The 19,129-nt window shown below is 47.7% G+C and overlaps 1 protein-coding gene across 2 annotated transcripts in view; it reads left to right on the top strand.

Moving 5' to 3' along the window:
* MGA (MAX dimerization protein MGA) overlaps positions 1 to 19,129 on the top strand; it is a 949,809-nt gene that overhangs the window by 603,797 nt on the left and 326,883 nt on the right. For both annotated transcript variants that reach the window (XM_078659651.1, XM_078659650.1), the window contains exon 13: positions 17,259 to 17,782. In XM_078659651.1, coding sequence (XP_078515777.1) covers positions 17,259 to 17,782 — 524 coding nt within the window. The remainder of the gene's footprint in view (positions 1 to 17,258; positions 17,783 to 19,129) is intronic.

The raw sequence follows: 19,129 nt of genomic DNA, 5'->3' as shown, positions 1-19,129 counted from the left end.
GGGCCCGACAGATCGTCCATACTCGTCCAGGCAGTGTTAAATTATTCGTGGGCTTGGTATTCTGTTGGATTCCGCTTCCAATGCCCGTAACACTGCGGGAACGTAGTATGGCCCAATCCGCTACCCCAGCCCAATTGTCACTCATATGACAATACACAATGAATAAAACAAATGAGCACTGGGGAGAGGGTGGGAAAAAAAACAAGGGAAAGGGACTTCTTCTACCCAAGTCGATACTTCCAGACTGCCTCCATGTATCTGCACCTATAAAACAAGGCACAGCATTACACCTCTGCCATACGACTCCACCTTAAACCATGACCATGCCACATCCATCAACTAATAACCTCCTTACCCTTAGTGAGTGCTGGTTGCGTCTCGTGAAGGAGTCCATACAGCAAGTACTGATCTCCAATGGGGAATCCTCAATAGGTTTCAGGATGACAATTAACAAAAGCTCCCAACCCGTCGCAGAATAGAATAAAGGGGGAAAAAGTCAACTAGTTGACAGAAAAAAAAACTTACTCGGTTTTGCACTATATATTACAAGGACCAGGAACGACGGAAACAACACGGCAAAGGAAAGGGTTTCCAGAACGCGATCTTCGTTCTGACTCCAGAAATTTGCCCAATTGTGGCACAACGATGAGGATAGAGTCTAGGATATCGCGGAAATAGGGCGCGTAATTCCTGCGCGTCACAGCGCGCCTCTCGATTCCAAGTACAACAAGGTCTCTTTCACTCGTAATTCCAATGCCCAAAGAGGGAGCTGGAGCCCCAACGCTCCCCCTTGTATCCTGAACAGGGCAACGAGCGGAATGCTCGAAAGTGCACCAGAGACACACCAAACCAAACGCCGGACCACAGGGAGGGAAGGAGGGATAAACACAAAACGCTGGAACAGGAAGCCTGGAACAAAGAAGGATAGATAAAGGTGCCCACGAGCCTGTGAACACCGTTTCACACGATCCTAAGAAGAGCCAATCACCCAGGACCTGGAACCAACATAAAAAAGATACCAAGCACAGCAGCAGGGGCGGAACTGACTTAAATCCCCTTTTCAGGTAGGTCATGTGATGGAAATAACATGGTCATAGAAAGGGGCACGAACCCTAACATCGATAAACACCCTGTATGTAACAAGTGTTTATCTCCAGAACACAACGAGTTCGACAGCCTAGCCTGTGCCCAGTTTCGGTCTAAAAAGACACTTCGAACTCGACGGGCCGCTAGACTTACCATGCAGAGACAAGCGCCAGACCCAGAAAATATCTTCGGCGACGAAGAAGAACTTATCGAGGCAGAAGAATACGAAGAACAGTCGGAGCAAGGATCGGAGCATGACTCCGAATACTACATCGACGAGGAGGAAGACATCGTCGAGGTAGGGGACAACGAACAAGTCACCGGAGCCGTAGAAGACGACTCCAGTGACGAAACGGATACAGCGGTCAATCCGTTCTCCTCCATGGTCCAACAGGCTCAGGTCGAGGCATCGCCACAAGGCCTTAGCCAAGATCTTGTCAGACATTTGATAGCCCCGCAATATATAATATTACGAAAGAGCCGTCGAGTCAACAACCTCCCAAGTTGGTGATGTCAAGACCAAAGGTGTTGGAACAGAAAACGAAAACGAAACTTATCGACTACACGATCTTCGGACCACACTACGTCGAACCATCGGAACAGAGACCGAAAAAGCTGTGGACGACACTGTCTTCGGCCCGAACTATGTTGAACCATCGGCGTCGAACACAAGGGTCGTCGAGCCGAAAAGCAACACCTTGGTACCAACGCCGAAACAAAAGGGCGTCGAACTGAAAACATCGGCGCCGACTGCTGACAAAACAAAGAAAGGACTCGATCCAAAGAAGGCTGTCGAACCCAAACAAAAGGGCGACAAGCCAATTGTGGTCCAAAAGAAAAGCATCGACCCCAAGAAGATCGACCCGAAAAAAGGAATCGACCCTCCATCGAAGACCGTCGATCCAAAGCCATCGGCTCCAAAATCAGCACAAGTACAAAAGGCCGTACTCGAACCGAAAAAAACTGTCGAACAACCTTCGGCTCCGAAAAAACAGGCACTACAAAAACAAACCGTAGTAACAAAAAAGATGATCGGACCGATTAAATTTGGACTCCCGCCTACCGCAAGGCCTAAGGCGGTCGAACCAAGGGCCAACGTCGAACAAAAACTAATAAAGCAAAAGACTTTGGCAAAACCAACCAAAACTGCTGAACAGGAAGTCTTACATCCAGACCCTAAATCAGTTGAACACTCAAAACTCTACATTGACCCTAACTCTGGCAAAATGACTCACTACAAAAGAAAGATCAGGCCAGAGACTGAAAAGGAAGCCTACACTATTCCTCTAAAAAAGAAAAGGGACTGCTCTACCTCACCTATTCTTTTTGAGCCTATTCAGCCACATAGGCCACACACATATTCATATACACCCACACACTCAGATGAGGAAGTGGATCAAGAATATGATGAAGAATACAACTACCCAGTAGATGTTGACCCAGACAGTCAAACACAACCATGGGCTGACCCACTCAATGCTGGTGACCCGCAAATCATTCCAGATACACCTACATACCCTGCTAGGCCTTCTCCTACGGAAGACACAGCAGCCTTTAATGCATTAATAGAAAGGGCAGCAAACCACCACAATGTGGACATGCATGCAGACCCAGTGGAGGAGGATTTCCTCTTTGACACTTTTGCAACATCTGAAAGGACAGTTAAAACACTGCCCAGGGTAAAAGGGGTTCTTAAACATGCAGGGGACATATTTAAGGATACCACTAGAGCCAGAGTCATTAATCCAAGGATAGAAAGGAAATACAGGCCAGCGCCAGTAGACCCTACATTCATTAAAGGACAATTGCCTTTAGATTCTTTAGTGGTGGCAAATGCACGTAAACGTGCGAATTCACAAACCACTGGGGAAGCCGCGCCCCCCGACAAAGAATCAAAAAATTATGAGGCATCAGGGAAAAGGGTAGCCGCACAGGCGGCTAACATGTGGAGAATATCAAACACCCAAGCCCTGTTAGCCGGGTATGACCGGACACACTATGATACCTTGGAAACACTTTTACAGCATCTACCTGACACTTATAAAGAACAAGCTGAACAATTAATACAAGAGGGAAAGCTAATCACTAACGCCTCTATTAAATGTGCCTTAGATGTGGCAGATACTGCTACCAGGTCTATTAACACTAGTGTGATGATCAGGAGACATGCGTGGCTGCGCATTTCTTGTTTTAAAAACGAAGTACAGTCCACTCTGTTAAACCAGCCAGTTAATCCTGACTACTTGTTTGGTCCAGAAGTAGATACAATACTGGACAAGATGAAAAAAGACACTGAGACGGCTAAGTCAAAGGGAGCCCTACAGTCGCAACAACATAGAGGCTCCTTTCGTCGCTCAGGATACAGAGGGGCTGCAAGAGGCAACTCATCACAGCAGACCACAAACTACAAAAGCAACACACAAACCACCTATAATAAAAACAATAGAGGTGGATACCGCGGCAATAACAACAAAGGCAGAGGACGAGGGAACAACACCACCAGATCCTCTGCCAATACAAAACAGTGACTCCCTAGCGCTACCCCCAGACCATATAACACCGGTCGGGGGACGTTTACAACAATTCATACCAGTCTGGCAAAACATCACGACAAGTGGGTAAGGCAAATTATCCAAGATGGCTATTGCCTAGAACTAACCTCCACACCACCCAACATACCTCCAAAGCACCGTCCTATGTCCGCAGAACACCTCAACTTATTGCAACAAGAAGTTATCAGCATGCTGCAAAAAGGGGCCATAGAACTAGTACCATTAGAACATCAAGGTACAGGGGTATATTCGCTATACTTCCTCATCCCCAAAAAGGACGGGTCTCTCAGACCGATATTGGACCTCAGGCCCCTAAATTAATACATCTTATCCGAGCATTTTCATATGCTCACCCTACAGCAAGTGTTACCACTGTTGCAGCAAGGAGACTTCCTCGCAACCTTGGACCTCAAAGACGCATATTTCCATATCCCGATACATCCCGCTCACAGGAAGTATCTCAGGTTTACGCTACTAAATCAACATTACCAATTCAAAGTACTTCTATTTGGTGTAACAACAGCTCCAAGAGTGTTCACAAAATGCCTAGCAACAGTGGGTGCACACTTGAGAAGACAACATATCCACGTCTATCCCTACCTGGACGACTGGCTCATACAAGCAAAGTCAGCCCAGCAGTGTGCCAGCCACATGTCAAAAACAATTCACCTACTGCACAGCCTAGGCTTCACGTTAAACTACCAAAAATCTCACCTTCAGCCATCCCATGTACAGCAGTACCTGGGAGCAGAAATAAATACTCTGACAGCAAAGGCATACCCAAACGCTGCAAGAATAAACAGTATGCAGCTACTAATCCAAAAGTTCAAGCCCCAACACTCGCTCTCTGCCCGAGTGTTCATGCAACTCATAGGCATGATGGCTTCGTGCATCTTCATAGTCCCTCACGCCAGACTACACATGCGTCCGCTACAAGAGTGCTTAGCACGGCAGTGGAACCAGGCTCACGGACAATTGAAAGACCTAGTGTTGGTGACCAGTCGTGCATACAACTCTCTGCATTGGTGGAATCCACAAAACCTTTGCAAGGGACGACTGTTCCAAGAGCCTGTACCACAAATAGTGTTGACAACGGACGCATCTCTGACAGGATGGGGAGCCCATGTCCTTCAGTTCACGGTGCATGGCCTATGGACAGCACAACAAAAGAAAATGCACATCAACTTGCTGGAAATGATGGCAATCTTTCTGGCAATGAAAGCGTTCAAGGTACATTTCTGCAACAAAGCTGTGTTGATCCGGACGGACAACATGACAGCAATGTACTACGTCCAGAAACAGGGAGGAACACTCTCCACAGCTATCACATCTAGCACAAAGCATGTGGAAGTGGGCCATCCAGAGGAACATTTTTCTCATGGCGGAACACCTCCCAGGCAAAGACAGCAAGTAGCAGATCTGCTCAGCAGACACAGCCAACAGCTGCACGAGTGGGAGATTCATCCCACAGTGCTCCAACAATACTTCCAACAGTGGGGACAACCAGAGATAGACCTGTTCGCCACAAAGGAAAACGCAAAATGCCGGTACTTAGCTGCCAGGTTTCCACATCCGCAGTCGAAGGGCAATGCGATATGGATGAACTGGTCAGGCAGATTTGCGTACGCTTTTCCCCCAGCACCGTTAATACCGCTAGTAGCACGCAAACTACGCCAGCATTCACTGACACTGATCCTGGTTGCTCCAACATGGGCGAGGCAACCATGGTACACAACGTTCCTAGAACTTTCCGTGGTACCTCATCAAAGACTACGGCTAACACCCACTCTACTCACTCAGAGCCATGGAGACATACAGCACCCAGATCCGCAACAGCGGAACCTTGCAATCTGGCTCCTGAAGTCCTAGAGTTTGGGTACCTAAACTTACCTCCTGACTGTATGAACATTATCAAGGAGGCAAGAAAACCTACAACCAGAGCTTGTTACGCAGCAAAATGGAAGCGTTTTGACATTTACTGCAATAACAATGACATAAACCCATTAGATGCTTCAACGCAAAATATCATTTGCTATCTTTTGCACCTACATCGTTGCAATCTAGCTTACTCATCTATAAGAATACACTTAGCTGCCATTGCAGCTTATCTTCAGAACAGACAGCATCTTTCGCTATTCAGAGTACCTGCAATTAAGGCATTCATGGAGGGACTCAAAAGAATAATCCCCCCAAAACACCCACCTTCACCTGCCTGGATCCTTAACATCGTTTTAACCAGACTAATGGGACCACCATTTGAACCATTGCATTCATGCGAATTACAATTTTTAACAAGGAAGGTGGTGTTTCTAGTGTCAATTACTTCACTTAGAAGAGTTAGCGAACTACAAGCCCTAACTATTCAAGAGCCATTCATCCAAATACATGCAAATAGGGTAGTTCTTAGAACAAACCCTAAGTTCATGCCCAAGGTGGTATCCCATTTTCATATTAATCAAACAATAGAACTGCCAGTGTTCTTTCCAAATCAAGTCAGTACCTGAAAGGGCTCTACACACACTAGATTTCAAGAGAGCACTTCTGTACTACATTGATAGAACTAAGGATTTTCGAAAAACTAAACAGTTGTTTGTTGCCTTCTCACCACAACACAAAGGCAACCACATTTAAAATCTGGGTTAGCCAGATGGATAGTTAAGTGCACCAAATATGTTATCTAAAAGCAAAACGCACTTTAACAGTTCCCCCAAGAGCGAATTCAACACGCAAACTAGGGGCATCCATGGCTTTCCTAGGGAACATTCCTCTAGAGGAAATATGTAGAGCAGCCACATGGTCTGCCATACATACTTTCACAAAACACTATTGTGTAGACTTACATTCCAAACAGCAAGCAGCTGTAGGACAGGCTGTTCTAAAAACTCTCTTTCAGACTGCTGCAGCTGGCACAGGTTGCCACCGCTAAGGGAGAGATTGCTATACATTCTATGCACAGATATGAATTCAGCAGCCCACATGCCTCGAACGGAATATGCTACTTACCAGTATGCATCTGTTCTTGGCATGTAGGGCTGCTGACATTCATATCGCCCACCCTCCTCTCCGGTGCCTGTCGCAGCTGTAGCATTCATTATTACTTTCTTACTTCTTGCATGGACATCTTTTACTGTACCATACTCCATCTCTGCCACAATGGCGAAAAACAATCTGAGGATGGAGAGGATGCCCATGCGCACTGTAGTCCGAGGGAGGAGCCACCTATCTCGTGATACTTCGAAGACTCTTCCAGGACAACAACGTGCAATCATCCGGACCCAACACTAGGCGGCGATCTATGCACAGTTATGAATGTCAGCAGCCCTACATGCCAAGAACAGATGCATACTGGTAAGTAGCATATTCCGTATATTTTTAGAGGGGGCGGGGGTGATTGGCCGAATTTGCGCTGACCTAAACCTAGACACCACCCCTTTAACCCTTTCTCTCATGTGTGTGTCATCTGGAACTGCCAACCCGAATCTCAGTATTCCAATCAAATTACTTAAGTGATCAAAATGAGTCTTGGGTCTTTGCCGTTAGCATGTCTTGTGGACATGGGTCACACTCCTCCAAAAAATTACATGGAGCTAACCGTGGAGCTAGTGTCAGGTTCTTTCGTCATGTTGGGAAGTGACACTGGTCGTAGTGCTGCTGTGTCTCTCTGTAAGATGACTACCTTGCTGTTTTTGGGGGAGGGGGGGGGGCGGGGTCATATGTTGCCGGGAGGCACTGTTTTACCCATGACCCAATCAATTATAGCTGCCCTCTCATCTTTTTTACTACCCCAATCCACTGTGTATTTCTTCACTTAAGGGGATCCTTGTGTCATCTCCTTGTACATCATAACTGTAAGAAAGTGCCATCTTTCTTGCATTGGTATGCCCCCACTTTTTGCTAAACTGCTGATGTGCTTTGACTGAGTGTGACTGGGCTCCTGCCAACCAGGTGCCCAGGGTCTGTGTTCCTTCCCTAAAACTGTGTTGAAACTATAACCCAATTGGCATCTCTGGCCACCTATCAGCCTCTAGTAAATGGTACCCTGGATACCCAGGGCATGGTGACCAGAGGGCTGCAGCACTTGTTGTGTCTCCCTGACGGGCCCTGTACCCTGACATCCATGCACTGCCTTTGCAGGCTGAGTGTCTCAGTACAAAACTAAACAGAGAGCCGACATGGCACACATCCCTCTGTTCCATGCCCACAAAACCCACTGCCCTGTCATACATCAGTCACCCCTCTAGCTGGGTGCCCTATTCCAGTGGTGTGGGCACAGGTGCATGAGCCCTGTGCCCCTACAGTACCCGGGGCCATTCCTGGGCACTGTAAATGCCGTGCTGCCATTAAGAGTATATGGTGCTCCGCCTCGGCACCCGACATAGCCATAGCCATCCCGGAAGGCTACAAGATCACTCGCAGGGACCGCACCAACAGAGCAGGAGGAGGAATCTCATCATCCACAGGAACACTCTCAGAGGCTTGACCAACACCAACGACACCCTCAGCATGGCCGAACACCTGCACTTCCAGATCCACACTGACCCCAACACCACCCTCAGAGAAACCCTCATCTACAGAACCCCTGGGACCCCGACCACAGTTCAGCGACTCCATCGTCGACTTCGTCAGCACACACGCCCTCGCCTCCATGGACTACATCCTCCTCGGGGACCTGAACTCCCACCTCGAGAACATCGACAGCAACTCCACCACCCTGATCGACAACTTAGCCAACCTCGGACTCAGACAACTCATCACAACACCCACCCACTCCGCCGGTCACACGCTTGGCCCCATCTTCTCCGCAAGTCCCCACGTCTCCTTCAACCACACCACCGAACTCCACTGGACTGACCATCGCTGCACCCACTTCACCTTCAAGAAACCCACCACACACCACCGCACCCAACAGATGCCTTGCCGTTTCTAGAGCAAAGTCACCGAAGACCAACTAACCACCACCCTCTCCCAGAGCCCACCCGCCAACCCCACCGACCCCGACACCGCCGCCCGCAACCTCAGACAGTGGATCAACGACTGCGCCAACACCCTCGCTTCAATCAAAAAACCCTCCCAACAGTCACACCAACAAGAAAGCCAGCTGGTTGACTGAAGACCTCCGGGCCTCCAAGCAAACCTGCCGAAAGCTGGAGAAGATCTGGCTCCGTGAACGAACAGCGGACATCCACGCAGCCCACAAGAACGCCACCCGCCGACACCATCACCTCATCAGATCCGCCAAAAGAGCCTCCTTCAAAGACTACCTAGACAACAAAGCGCAAAACAGCAAAGAGCTCTTCAACATCGTAAAGGAACTCTCCAACCCCAGCTCCAACACCAACAACGTCCCACCCTCGCAAGACCTGTGCGACTCGCTGGCCACCTTCTTCCACCGCAAGATCGAAGACATCCACGACAGCTTCAACGCCACGACCGCCTCGACAACCACTGAGACCTCGGCCCCCACGACCACTATTCGCACCAACCGCCTGCTCTCCTGGACAATCATCAACGACGACGACACCATCAAGATCATGAACACCATCCAGATCATGAACACCATCCACTCCGGATCTCCGTCAGACCCATGCCCACACCACATCTTCAACAAAGCCAGCACAGCCATCGCACCCCATCTCCGGAAAGTCATTAAACACCTCCTTCGAGACAGCAACCTTCCCGGAGAGCTGGAAGCATGCCGAGATCAACGCCTTACTCAAGAAACCCAAGGCGGACCCCAAGGACTTCAAGAACTTCCGGCCCATCTCCCTGCTTCCGTTCCCGGCAAAGGTCATCGAGAAGACTTTCAACGAACAACTGACCCGCTACCTCGAGGAGAACAACATCCTGGACCCTTCCCAGTCCGGGTTCCGCAGCACCCACAGCACCGAGACTGCCGTCATCGCCGCCACCGATGACATCAAGTCCCTGCTGGACAACGGAGAAACGGCCCTCATCCTCCTGGACCGGTCATCCGTCTTCGACACGGTCTGCCACCACACACTACGAACACGCCTCCACAATGCCGGGATTCAAGAGCAGGCCCTGGACTGGGACCACCTTCTTCCTCTCCGGCAGAACACAAAGCGTCTGCCTTCCCCCCTTCCGCTCCGAAGCCACTGAGATCATCTGCGGCTTACCCCAGGGCTCATTCCAACTCTGGTTTAACATCTACATGGCACCGCTCGCCCACGTCGCCCATCGGCACGACCTCAACATTATCTCCTACGCCGATGACACCTGGCTGATCCTCTTCTTTACCAAGGACCTCCACACCGCCAAAACCAACCTTCACGAAGAAGTGAAGGCCGTCGCTGAATGGACGAGGAACATCCGACTTAAGCTGAACTGGAACAAGACAGAGGTCCTCATCCTCGGATCCACTCCTACAGCCTGGGACAACTCCTGGTGGCCGAACGCACTGGGAACCGCTCCTGCACCCACCGACCACGCACGCAACTTAGGGGTCATCCTCGACTCCACCCTCTCTATGACTAAACAGGTCAATGCCGTCTCCTCCTCCTGCTTCAACACCCTCCGCATGCTCCTCAGGATCTACAAGTGGATCCCCACTGAAACTAGAATAACGGTCACCCAGGCCCTCGTAAGCAGCAGGTTGGACTACTGAAACGCCCTCTATGCAGGAGCCTCGGCCAAACTCCTGAGACGGCTCCAACGCTTCCAGAACGCCTCTGCACGCCTGATCCTCGACATCCCTCGCCGCAGCCACATCCCACTCCACCTGAGAGACCTGCACTGGCTCCCGATCAACAAGAGGATAACCTTCAAGCTCCTCACCTACGCACACAAAGCTCTCCACAACACCGGACCAACGTACCTCCACAGACGACTCAGCTTCTACACCCCCACCCGCCAGCTCCGCTCCGCTGACCTCGCCCTCACCACAGTCCCCCGCTTCCGAAGAGCGACCTCGGTGGCAGATCGTTCTTCCACCTCGCCGCCAAGACCTGGAACACCCTCCCCATCCACCTACGGCAGACCCAAGACCTGCTGACCTTCTGAAAGCTCCTCAAGACCTTGCTTTTCGAGCAGTAGCAGCATTCCCCACCCCAGCACCTTGAGACCCTCACAGGTGAGTAGTGCGCTTTACAAATAAGATGATTGATTGACTGATTGATTGGTGCTGGTAGGTTATCATTACGAACTCCACAGCACCATGATGGCTCCACTGAAGACTGAGAAGTTTGAAATCAAACTTCCCAGCACATTAACCCACACTGATGCCAGTGTGAGATTTAATGTAAAATGCACCATCTTAGAGATGCCCCCTGAAACCTAACCTACAATCCACATTTGCACTAAGAGGCTGCCTAGGCTGCCACACAGCAGACATGTTGCTGGACCACTGGGTAGAGAGCCCCCCTCTCTCCTGGGGCTGCAACAATGCACATCCTGGGTGAGGTGCTAGGTCTCCTCCCCCAGGATGGGCAGGGGGAAGCATCAAAGGCCTGCCGTCTCTGTGAGCTTCTCCAGACCATTTGCTGTACCCAGCAACTGGCCCCCACCAGTACTCACCCCCACTCTGGTGGTAAGACTGGCGGGAAACCCTACGTCAGGAAGGGGGGTTTGCCAGCCTGTGCCAACCCCACCCCTCAGATGGGAGAGGCGAGGTGAAGCACGACCCCGGGCTCCGGCCATCTTGAAGATGGGGAGCCCTGCCCAATCACAGCTAGGCTCCTGCCCCCCTCCCACAGGAGAGGAGCAGACTAGGGGGTGTACCCACCCCAGGTCAGGGACATATTGGTCACTGCCCTTGCCCTACCTGTAACGCCCCTAAATTCAGTATTTAGGGGCACCCTGAAACTTCCTTTCTCAGATCCCGATAAGTAAAGAAGAAAGAAGATCAAGAAGAAGACCCGCCGTGCAGCTGCTAACAGGACGACACCAACTGACTTGGCCCCAGCCCTACCGGCCTGTTGATCCTGGAAACTGCTCCTGCTTAATACCGGCGACTCCTGCGGACAGCAACCTTGGACAACCCGGAGGACCTGCCTGCCTTGACCCTCTAACAGACTGGGATTCCCCTGAGCAGAGGCTCTGCTCCAACAGCAACACCGCTGGAGGCAGCCAGGAACCGCAAATCCAGCCCACTCTGCACCCGCCAAGCCTGGCCCGTGCCGGAGTGATCCAAGACCACGAGGACGTCCTCCCGGCGACTGGGACCCGAAGTCCAGTGCCCAAAGACCCTCCTCAACGACCCAGACAACGCCTGCAGCCTCAGAACCCGGACCCCCCCCAAACCGCGACCAGCTGAGGGTAAGCTTTCCCAGCGCCAAAAGATAACGCGGCGCCCCACGGTCCCCTGTGCCTTCCTTTGGGGTACCTACCTTTTCTCCAGGATCCCAACTTACCTCTCGAAGTGGTGGTCGCACCTGAAAAATCTCCGTCCCCGAGCCTGCAGCCTTTGTTCCCTTTTTAGGGCTCGTGTGCGAATGCAGCGTAGCTGCTTCGCTAGGAGCACTATTTCTGCCGTTTTGGTGCGCGAAGGAAGACAGGAGGTGGCATGCGCCGACAGGCGATGTGCACGCGTATGGAGTGCACATCTCCTGTCCGCACGTGCCAACTCCCTTTGCTTGTCTCCCTTCACGTCACCAGCAGAACTCGCGCACAGGAAGTGCAGGGCAGGAATGTGATGGGCCGAGCTGGAGGCACAATGAGGTGGAAGGAATCAAAAACAACACAAATCGGGGCCTGGCACGATTTTATGAGTGACTGCAAATAAAAGCAGAACTATTTCCTGCGTAAATGTTGCTCACCGCTTTCAATTGTTCCCCCCGAGGCTGCCTGTTTGACATCTGAGCCGCACCCGAAAGCTGCGGTTTTTGGGAGCGAGAAAGCTAGAAGTGGAGAGGGGTGCTGCACGCAGAAGAAATGCAGAAGTGAATGGCTGCGGTAAATAATGGGTTAATTTAGAACCCTGCGATGCATCAGCTGGTGCCAGCCAAATAATTCTAAGCAGACCCACAATGCCACCACACACGCACACCGCAAAATACACACACATACATACTGCAACACACACACCCCTTCCTAGAAGATGGATTGAAGTTTGAGAAACAAGCAAATTTGTGTTCTAATCCCAGCTTCACAAGCCGTTGTGATCCTGGCCAAATCACTCTAGTTTCCGGTGTTTTAGATCCCTATGAAGGTAAATGCTGGAAACCCTTGCAAGAAGCGAACTGCTATTTTTATGAGAATGTAATTTCGTTGTATAGTGCTTGCACTATTAACTGTATGCGTCAAGCAGATACACGTTGATTATATTCCACCACTCACAGTCGAGAATCTGCAGGGTGTAAATGATCTCCCCATCATGTCTTCTGATGTTGTAATGTTGCCCGTCACTGGATTTAAATTTGTAGGAAAAATAGTAATGCCGTATCCTGTGTTGCAGACACTACAACTGAAGTGTCCCTTCACACCAATAACATGTGTTACTCGCGTGCATACCTCCCAGAGCGAGGCTCGGGCGTAAGGGGCCCAACGGTGCTGACCTAGTTGCACAGTGTCGTAGTTCCAATGGCCGCATTTAGACACACGAACAGCTGGTTGAGATCAGAAGTATATATTTGCTCACAAGCATGTACAGGCAGGCACGAGCAGAGAGTTTGAAGAAACCATGGGCACTCTTTCACAGGGTTTGAGGAAACCATGCATGGGCACACCTTGATACACTGCCCATGTTTGGGGAACTACATTGCATGCAGCCCGTGGTTATGATGTATCTTGCATTTGAGCATGGCAGAGTATGGCTATTTTTAAGGGCATCAAACTTGGTTCTGGGTAAGAGGACGTCGTTTTGTATCACACTGGCAGTGCTTGGCTTCACCAGGCCTCTGCCTTCATGACACAGCTGGTCTATCTTGAGTTTGGCATTTCTCTTAGCGCTGCACATGGGTTTACATCCGCTGCAATCAGGTTCTCTATTGGTTGGTCTTCAGTGTGATGCTTTTTCTTACAATACCAGACAGATGTCACCTGGTCTCCCTAATCTGTGGTGTTTTCTGGGTAATGTCTGTGTCGCTGCACGCTTTCACCAGGCACACACACCACCAGCCTGCAGTGCACACTTCCACCAGGCACACACCACCAGCCATCAGTGCACTCTTTCACCAGGCATACACACCACCGGCCGTCAGTGCACACTTTCACCAGGCACAGACACCACCAGCCGTCAGTGCACGCTTCCACCCGGCACACACCACCAGACATCAGTGCACGCGTCCACCAGGCACACACACACCACCAGCTGTCAGTGCACGCTTTCACCAGGCACACACCACCAGCCGTTAGTGCACGCTTTTTACCAGGCACACACACCACCAGCCTTCAGTGCACGCTTCCACCAGGCACACACACCACCAGCCTGCAGTGCGCACACACACCACCAGCCGTCAGTGCACAATTCCTACAGGTACAACACCACCAGCCATCAGTGCCCACATCAATTGTTAACGCATCCACAATTAACTATTGTAGCAATCGCAGTATGGCGCACTTTACTATTATGAGATGGGTAGGGCTGGCGCACAGCTATTTTCGAATGAGGTTATTCGACTGTTTGAGGTGCTCCACAAGTGATGTCAGGCGTCCCTCGACATCAGCATTTAACAGACCATGGTGTGGGGTCAGTGGGTCACTGGTCCCATCCTTATGGGCACACTTTAATTCCTCTATGGATAATAGAGGTTTCAAAAAAGACTTTTAAGCAAAGTTCCGTTTGGTTTTTTTTTTATTCGTAGGTTTCTTTATCGAGCATCATTGATATTGTTGGTTATTCATTTCAATTCAACGTAACGTAGAGGAATTAAAGTGTGCCCATAAGGATGGGACCAGTGACCCACTGACCCCACACCATGGCACTTTACTATTAAACATATTCATCAAAGAGCAGCATGCCACCATTGCTACAAAAATAAATACACTTTTTTGGGCCTACAAATGATAGACTTTTGTTGCAATTGGTGATGCAATATTTCGCAATGCCAATAGCTCAAACTTAATTAATGCGAGACCTATTGCATTGCAATTGCTTGTTAACTTTCCCATTGGCTAACATTGAGCGCCCAACGGCTCAAAAGTACCCTGCACCCAGCCACCTGAGTGCCTCTGGAAGTGACCAGGAGCTCAGCTCCAACAGCTGCGTGCCCTGCTTGCTTGCAGCCACCAACCGAAGGCCCCCTACCCTCCATTGGATTGCATTGGGCCTGCTCTCTCTGCACCCGGCTGCCCCTGTGCCGCTGAGGGTGTACCTACTGTACCTTTCCGACCCTGGGAGACCCCTGAGTTTATGCCCAGAACCTTAACTTCACCAGTCGAGTACTCACCTGGAAACCGATAACTCACTATCCTGCCATTGGATAACATTGACTGGTTTGTCTTGAAAAATCTTTTAAGTGTGAAGTTTTGAAACTCTAAAATATTCCTCTAAAATCCGCTGAGTAATGAAACCCGAGTTACTCACCTGGAATCAGGAGAGGAGCCAGTACTGTACCTTACCTATACTTACCCATAACCTGAATTTTCTCCCATAGGAAGCCATTGACTGTTTTTCTCTGAAATGTCTTCTAAGTGTCTACTTTTGAAATTACAAATATTCTTTACAAATCCTAACAAATACTGAAACATAATTAGTTACCTGTCTTAGGTAGAGACCCGAGTACTGAATCTAGGAGTCCAATCCTGGATTAACGAGAACCTATTTTACCTGTGACTTGAATTTCCTTTCGTAGGATAACATTGCTAGTTTTTCACTGAAAAGTTTCTGAGTGTCAACTTTTAAAATACCCTTTTATTCCTTAAAAATCATTACAATAACTAAAACGTTTCTACTAAACTGTTTTCAGCTTAGGCCCCAGGACTGAATCCAGGATCCAGTCCTGGAGTTACAAAAGTAATCTATAAAGTAATCAGCTGCATTTATGTAGATAAACCCATTGAGCTCAATGTTAAATTGTGTTTAGAATTGGTAGCCTGCAACTTTTAAAATACCTTTTTATTCCTTAAAAATCATTACAATAACTAAAACGTTTCTACTAAACTGTTTTCAGCTTAGGCCCCAGGAATGAATCCAGGATCCAGTCCTGGAGTTACAAAAGTAATCTATAAAGTAATCCGCTGCATTTATGTAGATAAACCCATTGAGCTCAATGTTGTATTGTGTTTAGAATTGGTAGCCTGCAACCACTGTACCTATTGTGTTTACAAAGTTTATTGCCTCTTTTCAAATTAATTACCTGAGAGTGCTCATATTGAGAAAAGTATATGTTGATACCTGTTGGTTCTAAAATAAAACAATTATATCTTTAGATATAAAAACAATTGGCCTAGAGTTCAGTTCTTGAGTGCGTGAAACCTTTTGCTGACTGAGTGTGTACAACAAATGCTTTGCACTGCCCTCTGGTACTGCCTTACTGCTCGACCAAGCTACCACTTTAGAGAGTAAGGTCACACCTGACTTTAACCTCTGTTATACCTCTGGGGGTTGCGGACTCTATACACACTGTACCTTACTTTGGGCCAGTATATATATATATATATATATATATATATATATATATATATATATATATAGCCACTTTCTCACAATAACGCTTCTATTTTTTTTGTGTAGCTTGCTTCTTGAAACTTTTGCCACTGTTATGTTTGTCTGTTCTTCTGGATTCTTCAGCTAGTCTGGATTGCCTTCTACAGTATTTTTACCTCTTACTGTATCCTACGTTTTGCTTCTTGGCAGTCCTGGGGTGGATCTGCAATTCTCTTCAACTGCTATTGTGTGCTGTTGGCAGAAGGGGGGCTACTTGTATTGAATGGTTAATCAAATCAAAGACCAGCAGGTTTAAGGATTGACTGTTGCTTCCAGCGCTTGTTAACCATCAAGTCAAAGACCACCAGGTTTACGGAATGACTTGCTTCTAGGGCTTCAAAGTTGATGTTAGAATTCACAGCATAATATTCGTCCCGTTGTTACTGTTCTGACTTGAGGTTATAAGAAGACATTTTTAGGTGTGGATATGAAGTAGTGTCTCCACTTGTCACAGAATTATACAGTGGCTACTATTTGTCTGATTTGCCTTTGCCAGGCAGTGTCGACCTGTTTAGATTGCTGTGGGGTAAGTCATACAGAAAATGTAGTGTATATTTTACATGGGTCAGTGTGTGAGGTAGTTAGGATTTTGTGATTATTTTGTTTTCTGACATGGCTTTCTGTATTTTGGTTGATCACAGGTATGGCATTCTCATCATTTTTGATTACCTATTGTTTATAAAACAAAAAGGGAACCTCGTTGTCTTAAACATGCTCCCTTTCCTTGTATGTTTGAGCTGGTGCCTGGAAAAAGAGAGACCGGCAGAGACTAGGAAGAAGTACATTCTATACTTTGAAGCTTAACATGTATATTACCATCCTCCGCTTGAGCAACTTCCTGACAGTCTCAGCACACTGGCAATTTTGGGGTTTGCTACGGTTTTTGTTTTTCAAATAAAATATATTCCCTTCTGTTAGTGCAAGGTGTTTGTATGCTCTATATATGAGACCCTTTCATCTGCATCAATTAATATTTTTCCTATCTATATCAGATTCTGTTTTCTTACTTTTCACAGACAAAAGCTGGAGGTTGACACACAGCAAGACTAATACTTCCATCTCCCGTGTTCATAAAATCAGCTCTGGGGGGCCAACTAAGCTCATAGAGATCATATCGGACTGCAACTGGGAAGAGGATCGCAACACCATCTTGAACATCCTATCCCAGCAAATCAATAGTAATATGCCACGGTCTCTGAAGGTGGGAAACTTTATTGTTGAATTAGCATCAGAGGGCAAGAACCGTGATGAGAAGCATCCTCCATTTGTCTCATCAAGGGTGAAAATCTCAATGCCGTCATGTCAGGTCAAGGATGAGGATGATGAAATGTCTGAACTAGAGAATTCAGAAATCGGTTCTTTATCATCAAGCTGCCGAAAAGCTGAAATCACAGGATTTCCTCATGACGATACTTCAGACACTATTCCAGAAAAGTCACCCAGTTGTAAAGGGCTGCCCTTTTACACTGGACTATCTCCTGCTGGCAGATTGGTTGCCAATAAGCATGCACCTGATTCAAATGCATCCGGGCTTATTCAGGTGAGTTCATGTTTTTCCTGAATGTCCGCCCTTGTCCCATTTAATGTAACTGCATCTGTCTGCATTTTGTTTAAAAACGTATAATTTATCCATGCATCATTGGGTTCTAGGGACAACACTGAACTAGATGTTTCTGCTGCAGAACGTGCTCATTGATTTTAAATTATGAGGCATTGTTTTCTTTGTTTCATTGAGCTAAACCTAACTTTGACTGATTGAAATAATGATTTAGTTTGAAAAGACTGCTCCATCCCATCAGATTTTCCTTGATCTTAACAAAAACAATATATCCTTTAATTTGTTGGATACCCAAACACTTTAAAAAATGTATCTCAAAGTTTCTAATACAGCAGCATATCTTTGAGACATTCATACATTTGCCACAAATTAGTATATTGATATAATACATCTTCATTAGTGCCAGCAGCACAAACATGGCAACCACGTCAGAATACAGGAGACTGAATGAAACCTACAACCAAAGCAGGGATCTATTCAAACAATGCTTGGTAGTGCCAAGATCCTTGCCAGAATCTTTCCTCTTGAATCCAACATTGTAGTCCTTATAGGCACCCCGTATATCACTATGTACTTATGCAGGGTGAGACAGACTGCGATTATGTTCTTCCAACTTGTTGCATATTGCATCGCAGTGTCTTTAGCTGATCCTCTGCAGCAGATACACTTTGTACACCTGAATGCAATGGATCTTTACTGTAACTATGTAGCCAATACTACATGACTGGATTTGGATTTGTTGTCAAGAGAGTTTAGGAAGGAAAACCACTTTAGGCTCAAACAATAGCTGCAAACTTGGTTACAAAAGTTCTTCATAAGCAAAAAGAGAATTACACAATTCAGAAAAGATGTACAGAAAAGCAGCTGCCTATTCTCTCCACCTGTCAAAATGCTTTTAAAAGAGTATAATTAGTTGATTCTTTCTTTCAAGGCCAGCTTAATTCAAGAGCAAATAATCACTGCCACCTGCCCCACTAGAACCTTCTTCAGTTACATATATGCAAACTCAACTCCGTAAATCTTTAAGAAAAACTTGCATTACAAAATACATCGAGGGCAACTTATTTCACAGCAAAATTGAAGTCCAGCTAATAGTCCTATATCCTGTCAAAGACATAACCTACACCCCAAAACCAAGCACACATGGCAACACCTTCTCTCCCACAACCCTACAAGGCATACATTAAACAACTCAAAGCCTCCAACAGGTAGCTCAATATATTACTGGCCAACAAGATAATAACAATAACTTTCACCTATTTGAGCTCACTTGGAATGATATGAACAAGTCTCTCTCACCCATAAAATTACTCAGATGTTCTAAAAACT

Source organism: Lissotriton helveticus, chromosome 9, assembly GCF_964261635.1.
Source record: "Lissotriton helveticus chromosome 9, aLisHel1.1, whole genome shotgun sequence".
NCBI classification, from domain to species: Eukaryota; Metazoa; Chordata; class Amphibia; order Caudata; family Salamandridae; genus Lissotriton; species Lissotriton helveticus.
Note: the sequence above shows the minus strand (reverse complement) of the source record. Positions and strands in the feature narration are given on the sequence as shown.